The sequence below is a fragment of the Nanorana parkeri genome, unplaced genomic scaffold (genome assembly GCF_000935625.1).
Source record: "Nanorana parkeri isolate BGI_ZX_2015 unplaced genomic scaffold, ASM93562v1 scaffold201, whole genome shotgun sequence".
NCBI lineage: Eukaryota > Metazoa > Chordata > Amphibia > Anura > Dicroglossidae > Nanorana > Nanorana parkeri.
Genome location: NW_017306469.1, coordinates 1,026,044 through 1,050,347, shown reverse-complemented (window position 1 = coordinate 1,050,347; position 24,304 = coordinate 1,026,044). Strand labels below are relative to the sequence as shown.

Here is a 24,304-nt window from a genome sequence, read left to right as displayed (position 1 = left end):
TTTGCTTACATTCTCACTATGGCATGTAAAGGGAAATCTTCTTCACTGGAGACCCAGATATGAAAAATAAAGCTAAAATGGGTTTCATCTTTTCCTCTAGCCTACCAAAAAAGAGTGTTTATTGCCATTCTGTCCATCATAGAGAAATATCCCTCATTTCCTGTCCTAGTGACAACCCCAGAAAGTGAGGGAAAATCTCCCAAATGAGCCAACTGACTGCAAAAAAAAAATGTGACATAGGCTCTTTCCATTCCATAATCTATCCAAAATGTTAAAAAAAATTGGCTAAAGATTATCTTTAGAAATCATTAATAAAAATAATAAAGTAATAATTAATATGAATTTATTTTGTTTCAGTTTTGGATCCTCCCATAAACTTGACAGCCTCAGCGGTATCAAGGACAAGTGCTCTGGTGTCATGGCAGCCGCCGGTTTCTGCAACCGAAAACTATATTCTGACTTACAAATCTACCAATGGCAGCAGAAAGGTGAGTTATCAAATTAGCAAGTGCCTGGCCTCCATGAGTCTTCCGAATACAACTTTCATTATTACACTTCAGCTGTTCACATTGTCCAGTCCTGACTTGCCATTTGGCACAACATGAAAGTATATTAGGCTCTGAGTCTACACGATTAAGCTTTTGTCTTGTTGGAGGGTCTTTACATGTGAGTGGGTGGGAAGTTGCAGCACTGCAGAATGTGTCTGTTTTTATTCCAAAGCTGCCAGGACAGAAAACTCATCATCTTCATGTTACGTAAGAACCAAGCAGCTATAGTATAGACATGATATGATCATTGTCCACACCTCTCAACTTTCTAAGGGGAGAAAGAGGGACAACATGCAGTCCAAAGTATGCAGGCAAAGGACATACCACACCCCAGTTACATGAGCCATAAAGAGTCAATATGTAGGAAATGATTGGCTAAGCCCACAAGTGCTTTTTTGATCACTATTTTTCCTTTGTATTGAGTGCACTTTTTAAAAATAGTACATTTTTATAGAGGTCAATACATCAGAGAGACAATTAGGGACAAAAAGGAGGAACCGTCCCTAAATAAGGGACAGCTGGGAGGTATATCAGTTAATTTGAGTAGGGGGTGGCTAATGGTGGCCCACAATGGAATTATACAATTTCCTTTGGATTCACCAACTACTGTGTAGTGGAATGGCCTATCTGACTGTATATGAATTAAAAGGTTTGTCCATGTAGGCCCACATGCTACATAGTTGTCTGTATATCTCTAGGAGCTTACACAGACATTTTACAATCTAATAGCTAAATGTGTGGCCAGCTTTACAGGTTAGAAAATGTGTCCTTTTGTTGTGGTTTTCCTGCTCTAAGAGCCTGAAGGAAAATAATAAAGCTGAACTCTGGGCAAAAAAAAAACGTTTTATTTCAATATATTCCTCAATAGCCACAAAGGGTTTCATTCTACTTTACAGCTTTAGAAATTATCATGCTGAGAGGAGGACGTAGATGTTTGGAGCTCATAAGCAAAGGTTCCTAGGTTTCGTAGATGCAATTGACATTATATCTGATATTATTATATTGATACCAAAACATTTTCTTGTAGGAAAAAGCGCACACAATACAAAGTAACAGTTGTGGCCCTTTGTATTGTTTAATACAGTACATTGGTAAAAGCTGCAATTCCCCATAGCCGGTGTTGGACCACAAAATATCCTGCCTAAGTGTTTGACAAATAGTTGTATTCCTAGTTTAAAAAATTCACAAGTTCCTGCTGCGTAATCCCGCCGTTCCTTTGCTGCAGCCATCTGTCTTGCAGCTGTGATGTCATCTGACACCTGTCTCTGTCTTATTCACCATTCTCTGCTCAGTGCAGGAAGAGGTTGTGGCAGAATGAAATGTTTAAGACGCTTTAACAGTTGGGCAGCTATTTAACGGTGGTTGCAGACAACTGAATGGGTTCTAACACGCGGCAAGTGAGTGTTCATGTATATTGTAATGATGAGGAACGTGGCACCAAATATTTTTTTTCCCTTTTCAACTGCATTTATCATTTCCATAATATCACCAGCCTCTTCCTGGAGAAATTTGGCCTTTCCATTGAAAATGGAAAAAGAAACCCAGATCCTGTACCAATGGTTTTAACAGACGTATTTTTATAAGGAGGCATAGGGTGCTAGGATGCTACATTCTCAATAAGATTTGCATCCAAATCAAACTTTTATAAGGATGAATTGTGCTACATGAAAATAGCATGTAAAAGTCATCAAAATGCAGCTCATCTCACAGAAAAGGTGTGCGTGTAACCCTTAAAGTAGTATTGAACTCTCCAAACTTTTTCTCAAAAATGAATCCAGAACAAATAATTATTCATTATCCAACAAAGTATTTCTTTACATTTTTGCATTTGCAGTCATCTTGTTTCCAAACAGTTGGCTCCATCTCTCTTAGTTCCACTTTCCTGAACTTCCTGTTGAGTATATTATCACAAGGGACAGCAGCTGTCCATCTACTAGATTGAAGAAGGGAAGAGGGGGAAAGGACAAACAAGAGAAGAGGAATGGCTTTCCTTACTGTGCCTGTTTGCAGAGACATGCATAGCTTAATAGCACACATGAGGGTGGCTCAATAGGAGCCTGCAAAGGAAAGAAGCCACCGTTAAACAGGATATCAGGGCCAGTGCTCAGACGACCTTAATAATCTTTGATATTCAGTATTAAAATTAAAACAACTCCACAGGGCGCCTAAAGTCAATTTTTAAATTCTAATTGATATGTTTTATCCCTTTTGAATTTGATTACTGCTATTCTCTAAGGGGACTGGTTAGATTAATTTTAAATAACTTTTCTAGGAGGTTTTGTTTTACTGTTTACTGCTTTTTTCTTTTTTTATTTGTCATTTTGTAAATGTGCATGATGTCCCCAAGACCTGGAAGCTTGCATTGTGTTCATGTTTTTTATTTTTGTTTATAGCCAGCCCTGTGCTACTGCCGAATGTATACGCATATGAATTAATTCAGATTTATGCAGGTTTACAAGGCAGATGACTAAAATGTTAATACAGCAACCCAGGAAGCCAAGAATAAAACTACATGGGACGTACAGTCATTAGTATAAGCCTACAGACAATTTCACTGTCATAAATAAATGGTATCTTTACTAGTTTTGTCTCCTAAGAGTGATTCAACATGTATAAGCCAGCCTTCTATGCTTTTCAAGATGGATTTTCTTTTTACACAAATATCTATTATGTATATTCACTCCTGTGAATGCTTTCATATTATGCTGCATTCGTATTAGTCATATTTATTGAGGCATGGGCTAATTATTTGGTGGGACTGTTCTCTAACTGCGGATCATACAAGTGGAACATACAAAGCTAATGGAGGTGTTCACTAAGTGTGGACCACCACACAAAGTCCATGGGACGGTTTGCTAACTGTTAGCCACCGTACAAAGCCAGTGGGACTGTTTGCTGTGGACCACCATGTGACGACACGGTGATCAGTTTATAAGTTAAATGTGTATTGGTGTTGAGTTGTGTTTGAGTGCGTTATGCTGTGTGACCTGGTTATGGAAAGAGTATCAGCACCATCCCTCGTTATCTCCCATTGTACTCTGAGGGAGCTCAGAACAATGACATTCTGGCCAGGCTCCGGCTATGGCTGTCTGGAGTTCGTTAGCTGGTGGACACCTGTGGTGTTGAGCAGACCGATGGTCTGGGAGGGGAGGGTGGATGTGATGGGATTATATTCTGATTCCATCACTTGCTGTATATAAGTTTGTGCAGTTGCTCAATAAATCAGAGTTTGTTTACCCTACACTCAAGCCTTGGCTAGTGACTGGGGAAACTGGGATCTAAAGAGCAGCGGGTTCCAATATCTCCTCAGCAAGGAAGAAGACAGCGGCGGACATACTCATCTTGAGTACGGGGGTCCGTCACACACCATACAAAGCCCATTGGACTATTCCCTAACTGTGGACCGCCATTAAAAGCCCATGGGACTGTTTGCTAACTGTGGACCACCATACAAAGCCCATGGTACTGTTCAGTAACTGTGGATCATCATACAAAGCCCAATATTTACAAGCAGTGAGGCTGATTAAAGACTTCAGGAAAATACAATGTAAAGTTTCAGTAAGTTTAAGAGTGTCATTCACACTTGTGTGGACCCTTCTCTGCATATGCTACTATGAAAACTTGGATGTGACTAGTGTGCTACCCTTACTTGCATGCTTCTGGTCCTTGCATATTGTTTGAGTAGAAGAAGTTGACCTCTTACACTAGTAGTCAATGCAATGGGAATGAAGCTAAATGGGGGGGTGACAGCTGGGTTGTTTACTGCAGTGTATCCGGAGAACACTTTGCATCCCAAGGGGGAATTTTCATGGGACAACCGCAGTTTCATAAAAAACTGTTGTAGGTCCCATTCAGCTATGTGGTCATGTTTGGCAGACGTCAGCTCCTGCCAACGAGACATGCTGTATAATTTTTTGCAGCATGGCTAAGAATCCGGGCACCACAATGTGTACAGAGCTGTCCGACTGCAATGCTGACTTTGCAGGGAGCGGCTGATTAGCAGCAGAAATGTGGACCAGTCGACCGTTTTTACTGTCCCTTGGCTGCACTTAAATTAGAGTAGCTTTATTGACAGCTCAAAATAGGACTCTACTAAGCACTGTTTCTAATGTAACTGACCACTTAATTAGGACTGCAATTAATGATTATTTTCAGAATCGATTCGTCGGCCGATAATTTTTTTAAATAATCAATTAATCGGATAAAAAAAATAAAATAAATACCATCCTTAATTTTAAATAAAATACACAAATGGAATGTTACAAACATAAAGTTTAATTCAGAATAAAATTGCGTACAGTGCACTGGAATGCATTGCATTGCGCATTCCATTGTGGGCGATCACAATGTGGGTGGGAGGCACATTTGGGGTGCCACTGAAATGAATGGCACTGCAACGCACCTCCCGCAGCAGAATTTGTCAGGCCGAAACAGGAAATTACTTTTTTCCCACCTTTTTATAATTTTTTTTAAATAATTGTATTATAAGCGCATGGCACTTGAATAGCCTCAGCCAGGGAATCACAGCTGCCAGTGGCAAGATTCTGCAGATGGCAGCTGAATGTAAATATAGCAGGTAGTGGGCTGGTGCAAAAGCCAGCCTGCTATTGGCCATTTCAAATTGAATAGCCAATAGCAGGCTGGCTTTTGCACCTGCCTACTGCTAGCTGTGCCCTCCTCCCAGCATGGAGGAGAGAGCTGGGGGATCCAATCAACAAATCGATAATGAGAATAGTTGACAACTATTCTCATTATCAATTATTATCGATTAGTTGGTTGCGGCCCCACACTTAATAGCCCTAAACTCTAAAACTGTACCATTTCTCCCAGCACAGTACTTGAAAGAACTGGTGGAAGGCAGGCTTTCATTTGGAAATACCCAGAGACTGACAGTGGTGCAGTGGTGAGGTTTAATAAGAACACTTTTACATGACTGTTCAGTCCGACTGGCTGCCACAAGGAGCATTATGTAAGCTAGTACAATTGTACTTTTTCATGTGCAGAATAATCTTAAAATGACTATAAAATAGCCACCCGTGGATTGTACAAACTTTGAATGCCATGTGCGGCATTGCATGAAAAGATGTGTCAAAGAAAGCATGAGCAAAACCACACATGAGAGAAAGATATGCGTGGCCAGCATCGCTGCCTTCTACACTCCATGTTTTATATTCTAGCTCCCGGATCTTTCGGGACTATGGTTTATAGCTAGATTTAGTCCTCAGTAAATATGCACTTTCTGATAACATTTATCTGCCTGCCTGTTAGGAATTGATTGTGGATGCAGAGGACACATGGATCCGCCTGGAGGGTCTGCTGGAGAGTACCGAATACAATGTCACTTTACTATCAGTACTGGATGGAGAACGAAGTGCTGTCACTCACACAGTCTTCACTACAGGTCAGTGTTCCTCAATGACACAGGGAATTCATCATTCCTCTAACATATGCTTGTACTACAGAGCTGTCAACTGTGTTGTGAGGGACATTCCCTAAGGACAGCACTGGCTAAGCGGCGTGCAGTTAATCAGCTCCACAGTCATTCCCAGGTATACTGTTAAGAAATGACTTCTGGAAAATGAATGCAGGCTAATGGGGGATACTTCTCTCACTTTATATTATCCCTATTATTTACCTTGGCTTTTATTATCAGTATTATTCTGCACAGCACATCAAATTCATTTCTCAATGTCCAGGCACATCTTAGAAGTTTATTTTTGTGAATGTATAATCCTTTTCCTTTTTTGTTTTAGATTTCCTTGTGAAGGTTTTTAACTTAATAGACGTATAATCCTCAAATATGTGTGTACAGAGGAGCAGACATATTTATTCTGTGTAGGCTCTTCTTCCTGATTAGGAGTGCTGCATAATGACCAAGCTACTGTTTTTCTCAGTGGAATCATTCTTATTTAAATTAATGCAGATATCCCCACACAATTCATAGTTTTGGGCAACTGAAACAGGCAAAGCCATGTAATGTCGTGGAGTGCAGCTTTGACAATATGTTTCCATATGTCTGGGCTACCTAAATTCCAGCCAGACTAGTGTTGGGTAACCCAGGCTTAGAAAAATAGAAACAACCATTTATTTAAAAAAGATAGAAGATTTGCTTAAGTGCACCAGTGTTGCGTAACAGTATCAGCTAAATGATCAGACAAGTTGTAACGTACAATTTGGTATTTACTGAATAAATGGAAGTGAAACATAAATTGCACAGAGGAAAATACAGGTGAAACTCGAATAATTAGAATATCGTGCAAAAGTAATTGCAGTAAGTGCTGCAAAAGGGGCCCAAACCAAGTACTGAGTACATATGCATGCTTGTACTTTACAGAGGTCCGATATTGTTCTGTGTACAATCCTTGTTTTATTGATTGCATGTAATAATCTACTTTTTTGAGGTTGTGGATTTGGGGTTCTTGGGGTTTTCATGAGCTGTAAGCCATAATCATCACAATGATGACAAATCACGGCTTGAATTATCTTGCTTTGCATGTAATGAGTCTATCTCATATTAGTTTCACCATTTAAGTTGCATTAGTGAAATAAATTAACTTTGCACGATATTCTAATTATTCGAGTTTCACCTGTATATGAACAATGGAAGAGCATTTAAGCAAAATCAATAGTTGAAAGCATGTATAATAAACACATGACTGCATATAACAGTTCCTCGATTGGTCACTAGGTTGCAGCACACTATACATATCAGTTCTAAGTTACAGAAGGACAATACTTGCAAACTCCATGCTGAAAGTGATTTTCAGAGTATATTAAACTTTTTCCCAGCAGGGAAATGCACCATGGGTCCAGGACCTAAAACAAAAATAGTAGTTCTCACTTACAAAGCTGCCACGCAGAGTCTCTCCGCAGAGCAACATGCTATGGCTTCCTCAAAGTTTGCAAAAGGCTGAGAGACACTGCCTCCTCTATAAGAACCAGTTGAATCACTACAATGATTGCCTATGATTACTCTAGTTCCTGAGGTACACAGCAGCCTTCCCCAGCCAAATTGATTTTCCCAGTGCTTTCAGCAGATACACAAGAGCATCCTGTAGAAAATGTGAGTTCCTTTTATGATACTCTCAATGCTTCTTCTCTATCTCCTTAAACTTGCTCTTAAAGTGACAATAAACTCAGGCGGTAAATCTTAAAAATACATTCAAACACCTTAACTATTGGCAAAAATGTAGGTTATTTGTGCATCACTCAGCTATAGATCCTCAAATCATCTCTGAATTCATGCCATTAACAAACATTTGAATTCAACAAACGAACAAAACAAAACTGAATTCATGCTGACACTGTCCTTCCTTCTGGAGGGTGGCTACTTTTGTTGCCCATGGTTCTTGTGTGTTTTATAAAGTAGTCACGGCTCCAAGCTCACTTGATATACCACAATCTCAATACAAATTAGTAAACTAAAGGTGAGATTATAGTTCATCATTGGAGCGAGTTTGGAGCGGTGGCTAATTTCAGAGACCATGGAGAACAAAAGTAGCCCCCCTTCAGAAGGAAGGACAGTGTCAGCATCAATTCAGAAATGATTTGAGAACCAACAGCCGAGTGATACATAAATACAATACATTTTTGTTAACAGTTAAGGTACTTGAATGTAAGATTTAACTCCTGAGTTTAGTGTCACTTTTAATGGAATAGCTGATGCCTGGCGGTGTTTGCATGTGACATAAGATGGAGGTAATAACTGCAAAATATAGTTCCCCCGGTATATAAAGGGCTTTTTAACTCTCTTGAAAGAAGCTGCTGTGACCTGCAGGCACCTGAATGTGGCTGCTATTCTATGCAAATGCTGGTTTAAAAATGGATAAGTTGGCACAAATTCAGTTAAAGTAAATACTTTAATGTCCAATATAAAGACACAGGAAGCCAGCATTATTCAAATGAGTAGCTGTTCTGAACTAAATGATTCCATAGAAAGTCATTTTTTTTGTCCTGAAAAGAATGGAGGAAGTGAAAACCAAGCAGAAAATGCCCTGAAGATCATATCATACTCGACAGGTGAAGATAAAAATTAGTTAAGTTACAAAATAAAGAAGGAAGAAAAAGTAAGAAAATAGAATAAAATGAGGGAAAAGATTCTGCATGTTATCTAAGAGCTGTTTAATTGTGCAACTCTTCTTCTACTTATTAATCTAATGAAAACCTAACATTCTCCCTTTTCTATACTGTTTATTACCTACTACATTGTCATGTGACAAAGAAATCATTTGTGCTATCAATGTCCACTTTAGTTTGAATAAATGTAACCTCTGAGCAACTAAGACACATGTCAGCCTAGCTAAAGTTAGCCTAGCTATTTCTACAACGTGGAAGGCAGTTAAAGAAATATGTAGGAGAACATATGCCTATTGACTTGACTCATGACTGCAAATCTCCTTTTCTCTCCATTCAGGAGGAAGAGTGTTTGCCTATCCCCAGGACTGCGCTCAACATTTAATGAATGGAGACACTCAAAGCGGAGTATACACTATTTCTATTAATGGTGACCAGAGTCTGAGTTTGCCTGTGTTTTGTGATATGACCACCGATGGAGGAGGCTGGATTGTGAGTCTTTTGAATGAGAGCAGAGTAAACTATAGAACTACTACCATGGCTCCATTTTCCATGCATTATTGCAGTCTCTACCACCAAAGCCCAAATCCATGCAAAATTGCTGTCTAGGGGAGAAGCTAAACTACTTTTCCACCAGTGCATTTTGTGAATAAGGCTCTCATCATCTCCACATTATTAACACCATATATACACACAAATGCCTTGTTAACATGATAAAGCTATCCTGTGAGCATGAACTTCTCTTCTAGCAGTTAATCTAAGCTATACTAAGAGAAATATGATCTCATTCTGAAAATGCTAGTTCCCTGGTTGTCTCTGATCTCAGTTCTTTCTGTGACACTGACCTACAACAGGTATTCAGACAGTGAAATCAAAACTCCTGACCAACATACTTCTTTTAGTTCAGTGGTTTAGAAAGTAATGCAGCATACAGCTCATCATAATAGCCAGGAAACTAGAACTCTCATAAGGGAATTTAACAATGGCACCCTTTGTATTTTCTCAGTAAACTTTTCTGACAATTGGTACAATGAGGAAAAAGAGACGATCATCTATTACTAAAGGTCACTTAATTGCAAATGACACAGTAGACCTTTTTACGTTACCCCACTGTGGCCATGTAAGTGCGAAGCAAAGGTTACCTATAGTGGGGCCTTTAAAGCAAGGCGATATATCATTTACCCTTAAAAAAATGTCAGCATTCAAAAAGTGTAACCATTCACAGTGTCACCTATTACCATTATAAATGACATTTTCGAAAGTGACAGGACCATTAAGCCGACCCTAAGATCAAAATAGCTTCTTAACTTCAGATCTTACCTTTAGAACAATAAGTCTCTTTTTAAGCACATGCATACTGCTAGCCTTAGAATTCACTTTTGTTTTTCAGCACAATTGAGCTGACTTATAAAAAACAAAGGTGATCAAACGGCCTGCATTGCTCTCTTAAACCATTCATGAGTAGACGAACAACTTGAATCTGGTTGCTTGTTACAGACAACACAAACACAGGGTCTTATGTGGAAATACCACCCCAATCACCAATGCCTATTGATACCTCCACTCCCCTTTGTCATCAACCATGTTACCTCACTATTATCAAGAAATTGTAAAAAGATATTTGGGTACAGTCTGCTATCTTAGCTGCCCTTTGATGCTTTCTGCTATTGGATGCAGTTTGCTGTCTGAGCTAGCCTTGGACTTTAGAATGCAAGAGCCAAGAGTGTACATAGACAGTGACTGTTATGTTGTATGTTGCTCAGTTGCAGAGTCATTTGACTCCTCTGAGCCAACTCTGTACCCCTCCACTGGTGAGCTTAGTCGATCTATAATGTAGAAAATCAATCACTTTATCTGCCCTTAAGCACTTTAGAAATGCAATGCCTTATTTATAAACCTGTCTGTCTCAGACAATTCATGGCAACCAATTTGATTTTAACCTGCACTGGAAAATGACAGTTGTTAAGTATAATTTTGATTTGATTGGTTTCTATGAGTTGTTAGTGACAGTTTTTTTCCTCACACACTTTCATATATAAGGTCAATTTTTACCATCTCCATATCTACATTTAAAAAGCCTTCCATTTATATATCCGTATGCATTCTCTCTAGGTATTCCAGAGACGTCATAATGGGTTGACAGATTTCTTTCGTAAGTGGTCTGACTACCGAGTTGGCTTTGGAAACTTGGAAGATGAGTTTTGGCTGGGTAAGGCAATTACAATTGATGAGTGCTAACTATACACTATCATTTTTGTGGCCAAAAAAATATATGATCAAATAAAAAGAAAAATACCTGAAAATAATATCTAATTCAACCTGGATCGCTAGTGCCACTGGGTGGCTCCATGTCTGCCTTTTACAACAAGTCTATTGAGTTCAACCTATAGAGATATGGGGGGAAAAAAAAAGAAGAAAAGCCTAAACAGAACGCTATGCCCACAGCTACTGATCTACTAAAGTTGATCCAGAGGAAGGCAAAAAAAAACCCTATAAAGCGTGGTTCAGTTTGCTCCAACAGGGGAAAATTTTTTATTTCTGCTCCCATTAGGCAATTGGATATTCCTTCGATCAACAATCTCTGATGCATAATATACCTATAAGCAATATCCAGTAATAAGTCAATATCCAGTAATATTCTGTGAATATAAGAATACATCCAGATGTTTTTTTAAACAATTAACTGAGCTAGCTAGAACTAGCTCCTGACCTGGCTTAAGTATGAAGATTAGGAGTTATAACATTCCTTAGACTTCACTAGCAGCATGCTTGTTCTACGCCAGTGATTCCAAAAGTGTTGAGGCCTTAGACAGGCAGTTTTAAAAAGAAGGCAATAATGGCAGCCTTGGTAATTCTCCCAGTACAACTGCCCTATAACAATGTGGTGTGAATGTGGATGCTGGTAGTTTGAATAAATGTTGATGGGATATTCACCACTCAAGAAAGGGAATATAATATAAATGAATTTATTGTAGATGGATATATGTAGGGAGCAGTGATGAGTAGGCCAGTTAGAATGCATTCTATTCTTGAGTCCTATCCTGCTGCAATCCATTTTTTAGATTATTCGCAAAATCACCAGTCCAAAGGGAACTGGTAAAGGGGTCACTTCCTAGTTTCTCACTTTGTCCCCATGCCCCACACTATCTGACTAGTTGTAGGAAGCGATTCTTACTATTTGTCATCATAGCATCAATTTAATACATTCAAATACACACTCATCCTCTCCATCCTAATCCAGCCACTTCACTGCTCCATTAGATTGCTTGCACCATTGTTTTTCCTGTTCCATCAGAGCCTTTGCACCATTGCTCTCCTTAAGTAGAACTTCTAGGTTTAGGGGAACTTGTGACCTCTTACCATGTGACACCATTTGACCCTGAACAGACAATCACCAGGCCCAACCACTGCCGTGGGGGTGGGGGGGAGCAATGATGTCCTGTGACAACATCTCACACCGGAGCATACTAACAATTTACTTCTGCAGTGGGGTAAGTATACAGTACCTTTCCCTGGGATACTCACAGTAAACAGGCGGGTGACAGAATCTCTTTAATGGTTCCATAGAATCCCTTTACCCATTCACATAATCACACTGATTGGCTTGACCTGCTGATGAAGTGGCAACCACGGGTACCTGGACCTTTTGCTTCATTTATGTATTCTTCAAGTACCCAACATGATGCAGAACGCTAGCATACTCCCTTGAATGCTCTGCTCCTTTCCACCATTACAACACCTCCCTTTGCTTTTTAGCTAGCAGAAGGTGAAAACAGCAATGATCTGGCATGGTTTCTGGGAGCAAAGGGCACTCTTCATTGTCATGATAAATTATTTCTTCTAAAGTCACTAGAAATGATCTCTTGCCATAGAATGGAGAAGGAAAGTTATTCAGTGCTTCAGCTCAAAAATCAGTCAGGTACCACAACAGCTATAATTACGTTCCTGAAAGGTGACAACAGCTAAGCATAAGGCAGCTATTAATAATATAACTTTTCAGAAGATAGATGCTTCCTCACATCAGGTTTAATAACAGTAATACAGTTTTATAATTTAGAGGATTTCAGGGTAAAATTTCATTTCTGCTATGATGCTCTTGTGAAGAGCGGAGGGGACGGTTAGGGTAATACTTTGAGACCAGGTTGGAGATATAGCCGGGGCCAGAGTTGTGGATGGCTTTGTACGCGGTTGTTAATATTTATTAATTTATTAATTAATATTAATTTATATTTTTTGTGTTTTAATAATAGATGCAAATAAGTGTGTACAAAATGCTCCAGTAAAGGAACTCATGCAGAGATTTGTACTAAGGTTTGATGGAGTTTCTCACTGTCACTATTTGCACAGGTCTGGACACCCTTCACCAGCTGACGTCTCAGGGCCGCTGTGAACTGAGAATTGACATGCGTGATGGACAGGAAGCTGTGTATGCCTATTATAACAAGTTTTATGTGGGCGATCCACGCAGCATGTATAAACTGCGCATTGGTGACTACAATGGAACCGCAGGTAAAAGCGATAATGTTTCCCTACATTATAGAGTCTTGTTTACTAAAGCAAAAGGAAGTGTGATTTGAGCCACAAATGTTTATCAGAAACTTCTATCTAAGCTAATGAAAAGTAAAAGTTGATTAATGTCTGTGGATAACTGCAGATCTGAGTGTGTTTTGCCCTATATGGCCTTTTGTGTAGAAAACAATAGCTTGATTATAGAAGACCAAGAATATGAAATATATGAAAAATACTTTTGAAAGTCCAATTATGTTACAAATTGGCAAACGTGTTACTCACTTTTCCACAGGTGATTCCCTTACTTATCACCAAGGGCGTCCATTCTCCACCAAGGACAGAGACAATGATGTGGCTGTAACAAACTGTGCATCGTCATATAAAGGCGCATGGTGGTATAAGAACTGTCACCGGACTAACCTGAATGGAAAATACGGAGAGACAAGACACAGTCAGGTGAGAAGTGGCATAGGACTTTTGTACATAAAAAATGTTTTTAAAAAGCCTGAAGCTGCTATTTTTAAGGTATTTAGGAACATTTAAAAATTGGCATTTGTAAGAATATGACTCTCAAGTTATGATAGTTCAGCCTTACCTTTCTTAGTAACCTGTATGTACCATTATTTACTTGTATTCTCTACCTGTCTGTTAACCTGTCTATCAGAGTTCCGTTGTAATCATACTACCAATAATGTACCAGCTTTTAAGTTCATTATAGGTTCCACTTTCCCAAAAAATTTGTGGCAGCCAATAAAATGTCTTCTCATACTTTCTACCAACAATGCGCTTCTTTTTGCTGCAATTCTTGCTGTAGTCCAATTTCAAACTACAAAAACACATCAAAGTGTCCGTGGGGTTTTAAGAGGTGTCAGATTTTCATTAAAAAAATTAGAAAATGTATTAGCATTATCAATTAAACATCTGGGGATCAGTGAAACGCGTTGGTAATCAATACAACATTGCCACAGCCTTAAAAGAATGAAAATTTAAGCTTTTTATAAAGATGGAATACATCCTATCAATATGAATTAAAGGAGAACTATGGGGTTCTATCTTTTTTTTATTAATGCATTCCTTAGGCTAAATAAGTAAATAATGTAATTTACGCTAATTAGCCAAAATGCACAGTAAGGCTGTAACCCCTTATTTAAGGTGGTGGGTGGGGCTAAGCGCCGCAATGAGAAGACATCCCGACGTATCTGACGGGATCCTCCCCACTGATGACTGACAGTGATTCTTGAGAGCTGCTGCGCGTCCACGAATATATGGACATGCGCAGCCGCTCTCTCCGTACCTGCACGTCCCCGTGTGCCAGCTCCTTCCCCTCTCTCTCTCTCTCTCCCTGCTGACACTGACATACTAAAATGATCGTGGATCGCTGATGACAGAGGGGAAGGAGCTCTCTCTCTCCGATCAGCGGATCCGATCAGCAGGGATCTCCAGTGACATCATTTACCATATATGGACCAGGGGCGGACTGGGCCAGGGGGCAGGGCGGCAATTGTGGTGATTTCACATATTTTTTCCAGCGCAACTAAATTGGTTAAAGTCTTTCACATAGGGTATTACCCTAATTACAAGTTTGCTGCTATGGAAATTTTTGGGTTTGTTAGGAATAGGGATAAAAATTTGGATCATGTTTTTTGCACTAGGAACACTAAGGGTGGGGACTTACAGAAAGAATTTAAAAAAAAAAACAAAACCATAATTGCTCACATTGAACAGATTATGTAGCTTCATATTATTCTGCATTGCGTTTAAAGGTTGACATGTTTAGTGTCTATTTACCCGACGTGACCCCGACTTTTATATTTTACCAAAAAATTGGGGTGAAAAAAAATGTTTCATAACATTTTATAGGGAAACATGTTTTTTTTCAAAATTTAGGGTACTTTTTTTGTTATATAGTAAAAAATAAAAACCCCAGTGGTGAATAAAAGCCACCAAAAGAAAGCTCTATCTGTCCCCAAAAAAATGGTATGAAAATCGTTTCAGTATAGCATTGCATGACGGAATAAACATCAGTCAAAGTACCGCAGCGCTGAATACTGAAAAATGGCCTGGCCAGGAAGGGGGTGAAACACTATGGCCTTCAAGTGGTTAAGTATTGTGATTATTATAATCAATTTACACTTTATGCAATGTGGCAATTAGGCAGAACTGAGGGAATGGTTACGTAAATTGTGTGTGCTTTTAAATGTAATTAATGGATTTTTAATTGAATATATTAATACATTTAAAAAATTTTTTAATGAATATCTGACACCTCTTAAAACCCCATGGAGACTTTGGTGTGTTTTTGTAGTTTGAATTTGGTATTTGGGGTTAGGTCTCGGACCACCTGGAATCACTAGGCCTGTGGAGTTACAGCTGAACAATTTTGCTATAGTCCAATGTCTAGGATTTAAGATACTCTAATGAACTGTGGGTGATAACAGCAATAAAAAGTAGAAAAGCCAGAAGTGGTAAAATATTCTTATGAAAAAAAATGCTAGAAGTTTTAGCTGGAGAACTGCATGTGTGAAGGTCAGCAAGTGGCAGTTCTACCGCGATTATAGATCAGTAAATTATATGGAGCCAAATCAAGATGAGAAAAATTGAAAAGCAGAACCCAGTAAGGACTTTTGCAGTTTGGTAAGAAGCCAAAAGGGAAGACAAGAAGGAAAGATTAAAATCTCACATCGCAGCATTGTCTTGGCCTCTCATCGTGTAATTTCCTCCTATATCACAGAGGTGAAATTATATTTGCTTTAGAATCATACTTTACAGTGTGAATATAAATATGCTTTTCTCTGATGTATAAAATGCATCTAAGCACAGATACTTTTCATTAATATTTCATATACTCAAAATCTGTTAATATTTATGAACTAATATTACAGTTCTGAAACAATAATGTGTTAAGGGACCAACTACCTTCATCCCAAACAAGGCCAAACTATTAACTGTGATACTAGATTTGGTCATATTGCTAGAGAAACAGCAACTTCTGTAATATTCACAGCACCTGCTAACATTTTTGAACTCAGACAGTCTGACTCAGGTCTCCGAGAGCAAGCCCCATCTTGCCATATGTCTCATAAATGGTGAAACTGTAATTAACAAACATAATATACCAAATAAAAATCAAATTAAAAAAAAAAGCTGTCTGAGCTAAGTGTAATTTATAGGTAAAGCTAGCTGTAAATGGCTCGAATGTTGGCCAATACCTGCTGAATAGGCAGAAATTTCCACTGTGGGTGGCCCCTTTAGCATCAAAAAATGACAAAAGTCAATTTAGAAATGAATTGAACACTATCGGCTAAACAATGACTTTGGCATAACAAATGCAGTCACTGTTTTGTATTCAATAGTGTCGTTAGTGTCGTTGCTGCACTCCATACAACGTTGAGACCATGCAAGTTGGTGGTAGTTGTAATGACATGGATGGTTCCTTGTGGAGCGCCAAATGAAAATCAGATAATCGCATCATATAGTATCATCTCCACCATTTGTTATACACAACATGTGTGCTGGTGATTATCTGATTTTCATTTTGTTTTGGTATTCAGACAACTGCCCCACAAAACAATAGCTGACACTAGAGGCTGGAATCTTTTGAATTGATTGATTTGATTATTAAATCTAGTCATGTATGTCTGGCATACTTCTGAGCTATTGTTCTTCATTCAGCAGGAAGTATGTGCTTTCATGAATAGAGAACTCTAGCTCTTATTTAGCAGAGGTAGCACATCTACAATGCCTCTTTTCTGTAAACTATTCTTTGTTAGTGTCTACTCCCTTCTTGGTCTTTTCCTCTATGCCTCTCTCTCTCAACTGCTTGTCAACAAGTCTCTATTGGCCTTCTTCTATGTTGTTTGCAATCAAGTGCTTGGCCTGCAGTATCAGATTCGCTCTGCTGCATGGTGTGGCCCACAGTTCAAATATGTACAGCACAGTGTAATGGGAAAACAATCCACCATGCACTCCAGTTCACACAGCACACCCTACTATTCACATTTATACTCTCAGCACTGTGTGCCGTTATACATTCTACACCCCTCGCCGCATACCCTAATACACAAATACACCCATCAAAAATGATACCCCCTCAGTGTTTATCAATGGATCTACACATCCTGGCCAACAGCCTTCATTTTCCTTACTTATTTATTTTTATGACAAGCTCCACTCAATACCTGCTCATCACATCCTTGTCTTTCCCAGTTTTTTTTAATCTCACTTCCTGGGTTTTGTCCTTAATGTAACTATGCAATGAATTTATATTACTTCACTGACTCTATACAGTGTTAGGAGGTTAGTTGCAAATGCAAAAGCTGCAATTAATTCTTCTTTTTGTAATAAAATAGGTCTGCGTGGATGAGTAGCCTCCAGGAGATCTTACTGGCTTAATGAAGCTCTTAAATACAGAAGCCCTTATGACATCTGCCAGGGTTGGCAAATTGCCGTTAAGGGCTTAAATTGAAGAAAATCACTGACAATCACTCACAAATGTTTTTTTAGGGAGCTGACATATGCAGAATATTAGTAATGACTAGTGATGGGAGAATGTTTTGATAATGTAATCTGCTGGCAGAGCTGACTTTGTTGGGTCAGATGTTTGCCTATCCTGAAGTTTTTTAAATGTTTGTGACTCTTTTAAAGAAAAAGGGATTCTTCCCTTCCACATTATTGCTCCCACATTCAAGACTAGAGTACGATCTACTGATTTACTGATTTACTGATTTAAAGAGACACTCTCACTTTCTCTATTCAGTGCTTGTGTTAAGCCTCCCCTCCTCCGAACCACTGATACTCACCTCTCCTGCAATCCTTCACCACCTTCTCCGTCCTTGCACCTTGAAACTCATCAGAGGGAGGAACCTGGTAGGGGTACAGTAATTACTAAATTATTTATTATTACTGTATGGTAGACATGCAAGTTTTGTTTCGTTCCAAATGCAAACTCGGACGAAATGTCGTGAATTCGGACATTTGAATACATACGAATGTCCGAAATCCAATGAGGCAGAATGCAAACGAATCCGGAAAATTTTGGATCATTAGAATTTGCTTCAAAATTAACCTAAATCAGACATGTGAGTGTTTTTTGGCCAATCAGAAACCCCCGTCCGAAACTAAAACGACATTCCGAAAGATCTAAATAACTAAATGAAACGCTATTCTGACCCGAAACCCAAAAGAATGAAAAATGCGAAACAAAAACATTTTTTGCTGGCTTACATGTCTGTTGTATGGGCTTCCTTTTTAAAAGCTGGAACATTTAAACAATCATAGACAAGCTCAGGGAAGACCCTACCTGTGATTTACAGTCAGAGCAGAGGTGCTAGAGAGGCCTTGAGCAAAGAAATTAAATGTATGGTTCACACAGCATGTTTTGTTTGGAGTTGCACTTTAAGAATTTTCATGGGTCAATCAAACAAGTTAATGTAGCTCACTGGATCAAGGTTCAGCCCGATGACCAGATATACAAACTAGTGTCAAACAAAATACCCCAAGTGGATCTCAGCTCTCACATTCATCTACTGGTCCTGGGTGATTGTGCTGTTTGTCTTGCCAGTAGGTAAGCACCAAGAATATGGATCATACACTGTGGAAAACCTCTTTCTTGCTCTATTAAGCAAAATTGGATACAGCTTTTATGCATGATGCACACACACCCATTTTTCTAAAGCTTTTTAAAAAAGCGCTTGAAAGCATGAAATGCATAAGAGCTGATGCTTTGAAAAGGTGTGGTACTTTTCAACTTGAGTTAAAAGGTTGATGGAAGTTTATTTAACTAGTTGAATAAAGATAACCTACTTTCATCAGTGTTCTTTAGCTAGTGACTCAGCATCCGACTGTGGCTTATGTCTTCATCGTGGAACTTTGTAGACTCTATGCAGGTACTCCAATCTAATCACCTGCTCCATTCAGGACTACACATATATGTGAAAGTGCCATGCACTTGTGTCTTTTTTCAGCCTGACTAACTATGTAACAATTCCCTACAGATTGACATTTTAATATGGCAGACACAGTGTGCTACCATAACATAACACCCATAGTGTGACATGAGCAACATACAAAGGCCCAGTCCTTACAAAATTGACATCTCATTTTCATTCTGGTGCTGAAAAATGTCCACAGTGACAGAGGCTTAAAATACAAGCCTTGAACATGGTGAACATGCCTCTAGCGAAAAAAGATTGCCTTTTAAGACTAAGTATCATCAGAGGGCATATAAATTCCCTCCAGCAATCCTGCACTAGCCTATTGACCGCTTAGAAAAATTATAGCTCTAAAAAAACATACATATCTGGAAGATGCTTTGGGCTTCCAATTACATCTCAATTACCCTGGTGAAATCAATGAAAATAATATAGTGTGTACAAGCAATGTAGAATTGGTATATACTCCATCCTTTACTGTGAGGATTGCTTAATTACACTTTAAAATACTTACATCGGCGAGGTCATCTGTGATTTACTGTAATTAGTCTTTTGAATTACTGCTTGAAATGAGCATTTTACAATTCCTTTCAGCTAATGCAGAATAAGATGCTGAGCAAAAGTAGCTATATACTATAATCCCCTTATGTGCAAGTAAAAGACAAATGGTTGTATCTTATTTTGGACATTGGACATTTGTAGTTAAACGTGCTGGAAACAGGATCAAAGTATAAATTATAGCAACATGACAGAAAAATTTGCAGATTGCAAGCGATTAGATTCTCATACTAGCAGCACTTTTATTGTCAGGAAAGAGAGCCAGGAAGGAAATTGAAAGAAGATGAGAAGCAGCATGTTCCTCTGTACAAGGACCTCAAAGGACAAAAGAGTCCATCAAAGAAGTAGATGGATGCAGGTCCAGATGGATTACCCATAGAGTAATCATTGGTGTCTCAAGGGCCCTGTCTATTGGACATCTACTGATTGCTGATATCCCCTGTAGAGGGACCAACCATCGGTCAGAAAACCTAATTTGCTGCAGTGTATGTCAGACTTTTCATTAATTAACAATAACACCAATAAATATAGGGCGATTACGTGCCCTGAAGCCAGTTCTATTTTATTTATTTATTAATTAAAGGTATTTATATAGTGCCGACATTTTTTTTTTTTACGCAGCGCTTTACATAGTACACATTTACATTAGAGCCTGCCCTAAAGGAGCTTACAATCTAAGGTCCCTATCTCACATGCATACATACAGGGACAATTTAGACAGGAGCCAAATAACCTACCAGCATGTGTTTAGAGTGTGGGAGGAAACCAGAGTACCCGGAGGAAACCCACGCAAACACAGGGAGAACATGCAAACTCCTTACAGATAGTGACCTGGCCAGGATTTGAACAAGGGATCCCCAGTGCTGCAAGGCGGAAGTGCTAGCCTTTATGCCACTGTGCTGCCCATTCCGCCACCATTTATAACCACAGTTCTTTGTGGGCGTACAGCCTGATTTTCTGCACTAAATTGCTGGTATCTTAATCTTTTATGGTTCCTGAGAAAAAGACACACTGCTGCCATTTCCAAGATTTTTCTCCCACTCCCCCCCTCCATTCCTCACCAGTCTTGTCTATGTGTCTTTACACAAACCCAGGCCTCATGTAACTAACCACTTGTGACCATTTGTGCTCAGAGCATTGACAGCTAGTTCGCTCGTCTCTTCTAGCAGGTGTAAATCTGCAAGTTCCCCTCTGCTAGACATGCCTCCGTGCTGTGGCAGACTCACGCTGCAGTTCCACATCTGACCTGATTAGATGTGTTTAAATTGAAGTCAGATTATTTATTCTGTGCTTGATACAGTGATCTGGTAGTCTGTAACCTGCCTGGCTATCCTAGGGAAACTGCTTCTCTGTCTGCCTTGACCATCTGTCTGTCTGACCACACTCTTAATCTTGATTTGGTAGCATACTTTGGCTGGTCAGCTAGTCACCATCGGTCATCATCTGGGCTTCGCCTACCTGATCATCAGCGTTTAAATCGCTCTACTACTGAGGCGATTAAACTGCTTGTTTACAGGTATCTTATTAGCAACATATTTATTTTAGGGTGCTGCAAATGAGATGACAGCTAACAAATGGTTAAATCTATCAGTAGCAAAAAGATGTAATCACAATGTAGCCCTAGCTTAATATATTGAAATCTAAATTTTTAACACTGTCCTGTGGGATCCAATGTATGTAAAGCCACAGTCAACAGCCAGGACCTTGATGTAAAAAGGTTTATTCCAGGGAATCTCCAGTGTTACAAGCATTGGAGATTACTGGGAGTAAACCTTTTTACATTGAGGTCCTGGCTGTTGAGTGCGGCTTTACATACATTGGATTACTGGTGACGGCCGTAGTGTTCCTCTGTTGGCCAGCACCCAGCATTTTAGATGGGACTGAGGGGTTTAGGCATGCGAATGTGAGCAGTGTCTTTTTCACAAACTGTCCTCTGGCAGTCAGGGCAAAATGCAAAACCTATGTAGGATTTAACTACATTGAAATTACACAAGATTTTGGGGCATTCCAATTAGGACAGCAAGAGATCAAGTGGTAAGTAAACCCTTTTAAGGGGGTCTACAGTAAATGCAATATAGTAATTTATCAAAACTGGAGCAGACAGAATCTGGAGCAGTTGCCCTTAGTAAGCAATCAGCTTCCCTCTTCAGTTTCTCCAGTTAATCTTTGAAAATGAAAGAAAAAAACTGATTGGTTGCCATCTACAGCTGCTCCAGATATTGTCTAAATCCACTTTTGATACATTTTTCTCTTGTATTATACATTGTATAGGTAAAATGCATATTCAGTTTCAGTAATGTTGTTTCTAGTTCAAGAGCTAAGTGAGCTGCACAAGTCAAAGTCTTTCACTTAACTATCTGACCAGTTATTTCTATTTTGTATCCCCAGGGTATAAACTGGTATCACTGGAAAGGACATGAATTTTCTATCCCTTTTGTGGAGATGAAGATGAGACCATACAGCCATCGTACCATGAAGAAACGCTCTCTCCAACTCTAATCTTAGTTGACCCACCAGTCAAACACATACTTTGCCCCATCTATATAGCATTGCCCTTTATCACATCACCAGCACAGTCACGTATACCCATTTTGTTAAGCTTAGACTATGTCTTTCAGATCAATGGTGGGCAATATCATAATTCTTGAGCGCTTGTAGCACTGGAGTAATGCAGCACTCTTTTTCATACAGTTCACTGAGCAAGTAAATTCTAAATTCATTGGTCAGGAGTCCAGATCTGTATTTAGAGTTTCGCCCTAGGCACATCTATAGGGTTTAACAATTTAAAGCACGAAGGGTTAATGGACAGAATATAGTGCTTGGTGCTATGGTATTGAGTTAAGTTAATAGTATTTTGCATTAATTCTGTCATAACTGCATATAAATGATTGGGCTGTTGTAACTTGGCAGAATGTTTTAAATACAATCTCAGATCAAAAAGCAGAGATGGCCGACTCCTTTATCCCCCACCACCCCCTTCCAAGTTCTATTGTCTACAGATGGACAGGTAAGAAATATAAATAAGAACAAAAATTACATAGTTACAAAGTCAGGTTGAAAAAAGACACATGTCCATCGAGTTCAACCTATAGAGATATAAAAAAAAAGAAATATAAATAAAAACAAAAAATAACTATTTTTTGTGGTCCTTCTTACCCTACTGTGTTAAACTCCAAGGCCATGAGTGGTAAATATGGCCTGCCTGTTGGAATGTATTGCAGAGACTGCAGAGAAATGGAAGAAGGATATACTGTATGTAACATTAAACAGAAATTGTCTTGCATCCTTCCCCCCATCTCTGTTGAGTTTCAAACTTTCCTCTTCCAACCTGAAGTTGCACTGGTAAAGTTTAAGTTTGTCTAGGAACAGCAGACACTACTTTTATTTCTTTTGTACCTTTCTCTCATTTAAGTTCACTTTGGTAAAGACATTGAACTTTCTGTTACTTTACGGCTAAGTTCCACTGTAAAGTGGGTGCTCAATAAACATGCTCTCACTGGCCACTGAGGCACTCTCATTGGAAAGAGCAATGGCAATTGTAGAAAACTTAGTCCATACATTATGTGAAATCAGGCCCCAGTAAGAAACAAAAGGAGTAACTATATTAGAGAGGGATGAAGAAGAGAATTTGCTAGCACATAACAGTAATATTGTGGTGTCTGCTCATAGGACGTTTATACATTTTAAATGGAGTGGTTCACTTTAATAAATTAGGTGTTCAAGGCTCTGTAAACTGTATGAATGTATAGTGTTCGCACTTCAGCTACAGAATACAGTGCAGCCATGGTTGTAAATAACTCATCATCAAAGGTATGAAACCTGAGCCCACCACTGTCTTAGACTACCTTTCTATCATTAATACCTTCTAATTTACAGATTAAGTTATTAAATCTTTCCCTGCACTGCAATTTCTTCTTTTCATTTATTCTTCACTGTACAGTATTTAGCCTCTCTATTTAGCCTCTCTTTTCCCATCATAAATTATTTAACACATTTTTCTACATTGCTTCATCTTCACTTCTTTCTGCTACTAATACTGATTTTTCATTTGCCCATTGCTTTACTCCCATCCTTTCTAAGGCTGAATTATTCTTATTAAAGAAGGTGTGTTTTTTTTATTTTTATTATTATTATTATTATTATTTCCTCCTTTTCCTATTTAATTTTTAATGACCTTGCTCCCTATGGAGACAGCTGTCCTTCAGTCCCTTTAGCACCTGCAAAAATGTTTTTTTCAGCAGACAGAAGAGTTAATGTCTTGCTAATAATTAATGTGCCAAATTCAGCTCCTCCCTTGCTCCTCTGATTCTTTTCGGTCAATGGAGATGTCTTTGTATACTTGCCTGACATTTGCAAGAGGAGTGAACTTCCTGTGTAGCACTGAAGACACAGCAGCCATCCAGAAACTATTTTCTGTGGACAGGATTCAACTTTTTAATTTTGATAACTTGCATTGGCCAAAAAAATATATATTATAAGCCAACGCCTTACTGTCTTGTTGTATAAAGGGTTAACTGCTATAGTCAATCTTTTCTGTTCCCAATATTTGTGAAATTTCATTTTCTTTTACATTATTTTATGTGTGCCCTGGTTCACATCCAGTCCAAATGCTAGTGTTCCTCAGTCTTCATAGGACATAGTGCCATGTAAGGTCTTTCTTCCACTATGGTGACTGGATGCATATAG

The 24,304-nt window shown here is 38.8% G+C and overlaps 1 protein-coding gene across 1 annotated transcript in view; it reads left to right on the top strand.

Annotated features, from left to right (window-relative positions):
* LOC108786298 (tenascin-R-like) overlaps positions 1–22,330 on the top strand; it is a 197,533-nt gene extending 175,203 nt beyond the window's left edge. Inside the window, exons 16-22 of the mRNA XM_018555557.1 lie at positions 358–488; positions 5,817–5,949; positions 8,962–9,113; positions 10,734–10,830; positions 12,969–13,130; positions 13,423–13,586; positions 22,007–22,330. Of these exons, the coding sequence (XP_018411059.1) occupies positions 358–488; positions 5,817–5,949; positions 8,962–9,113; positions 10,734–10,830; positions 12,969–13,130; positions 13,423–13,586; positions 22,007–22,117 (950 nt within the window). The 3' untranslated portion in view covers positions 22,118–22,330. The remainder of the gene's footprint in view (positions 1–357; positions 489–5,816; positions 5,950–8,961; positions 9,114–10,733; positions 10,831–12,968; positions 13,131–13,422; positions 13,587–22,006) is intronic.
* The last annotated feature ends 1,974 nt before the right edge of the window (positions 22,331–24,304 follow it).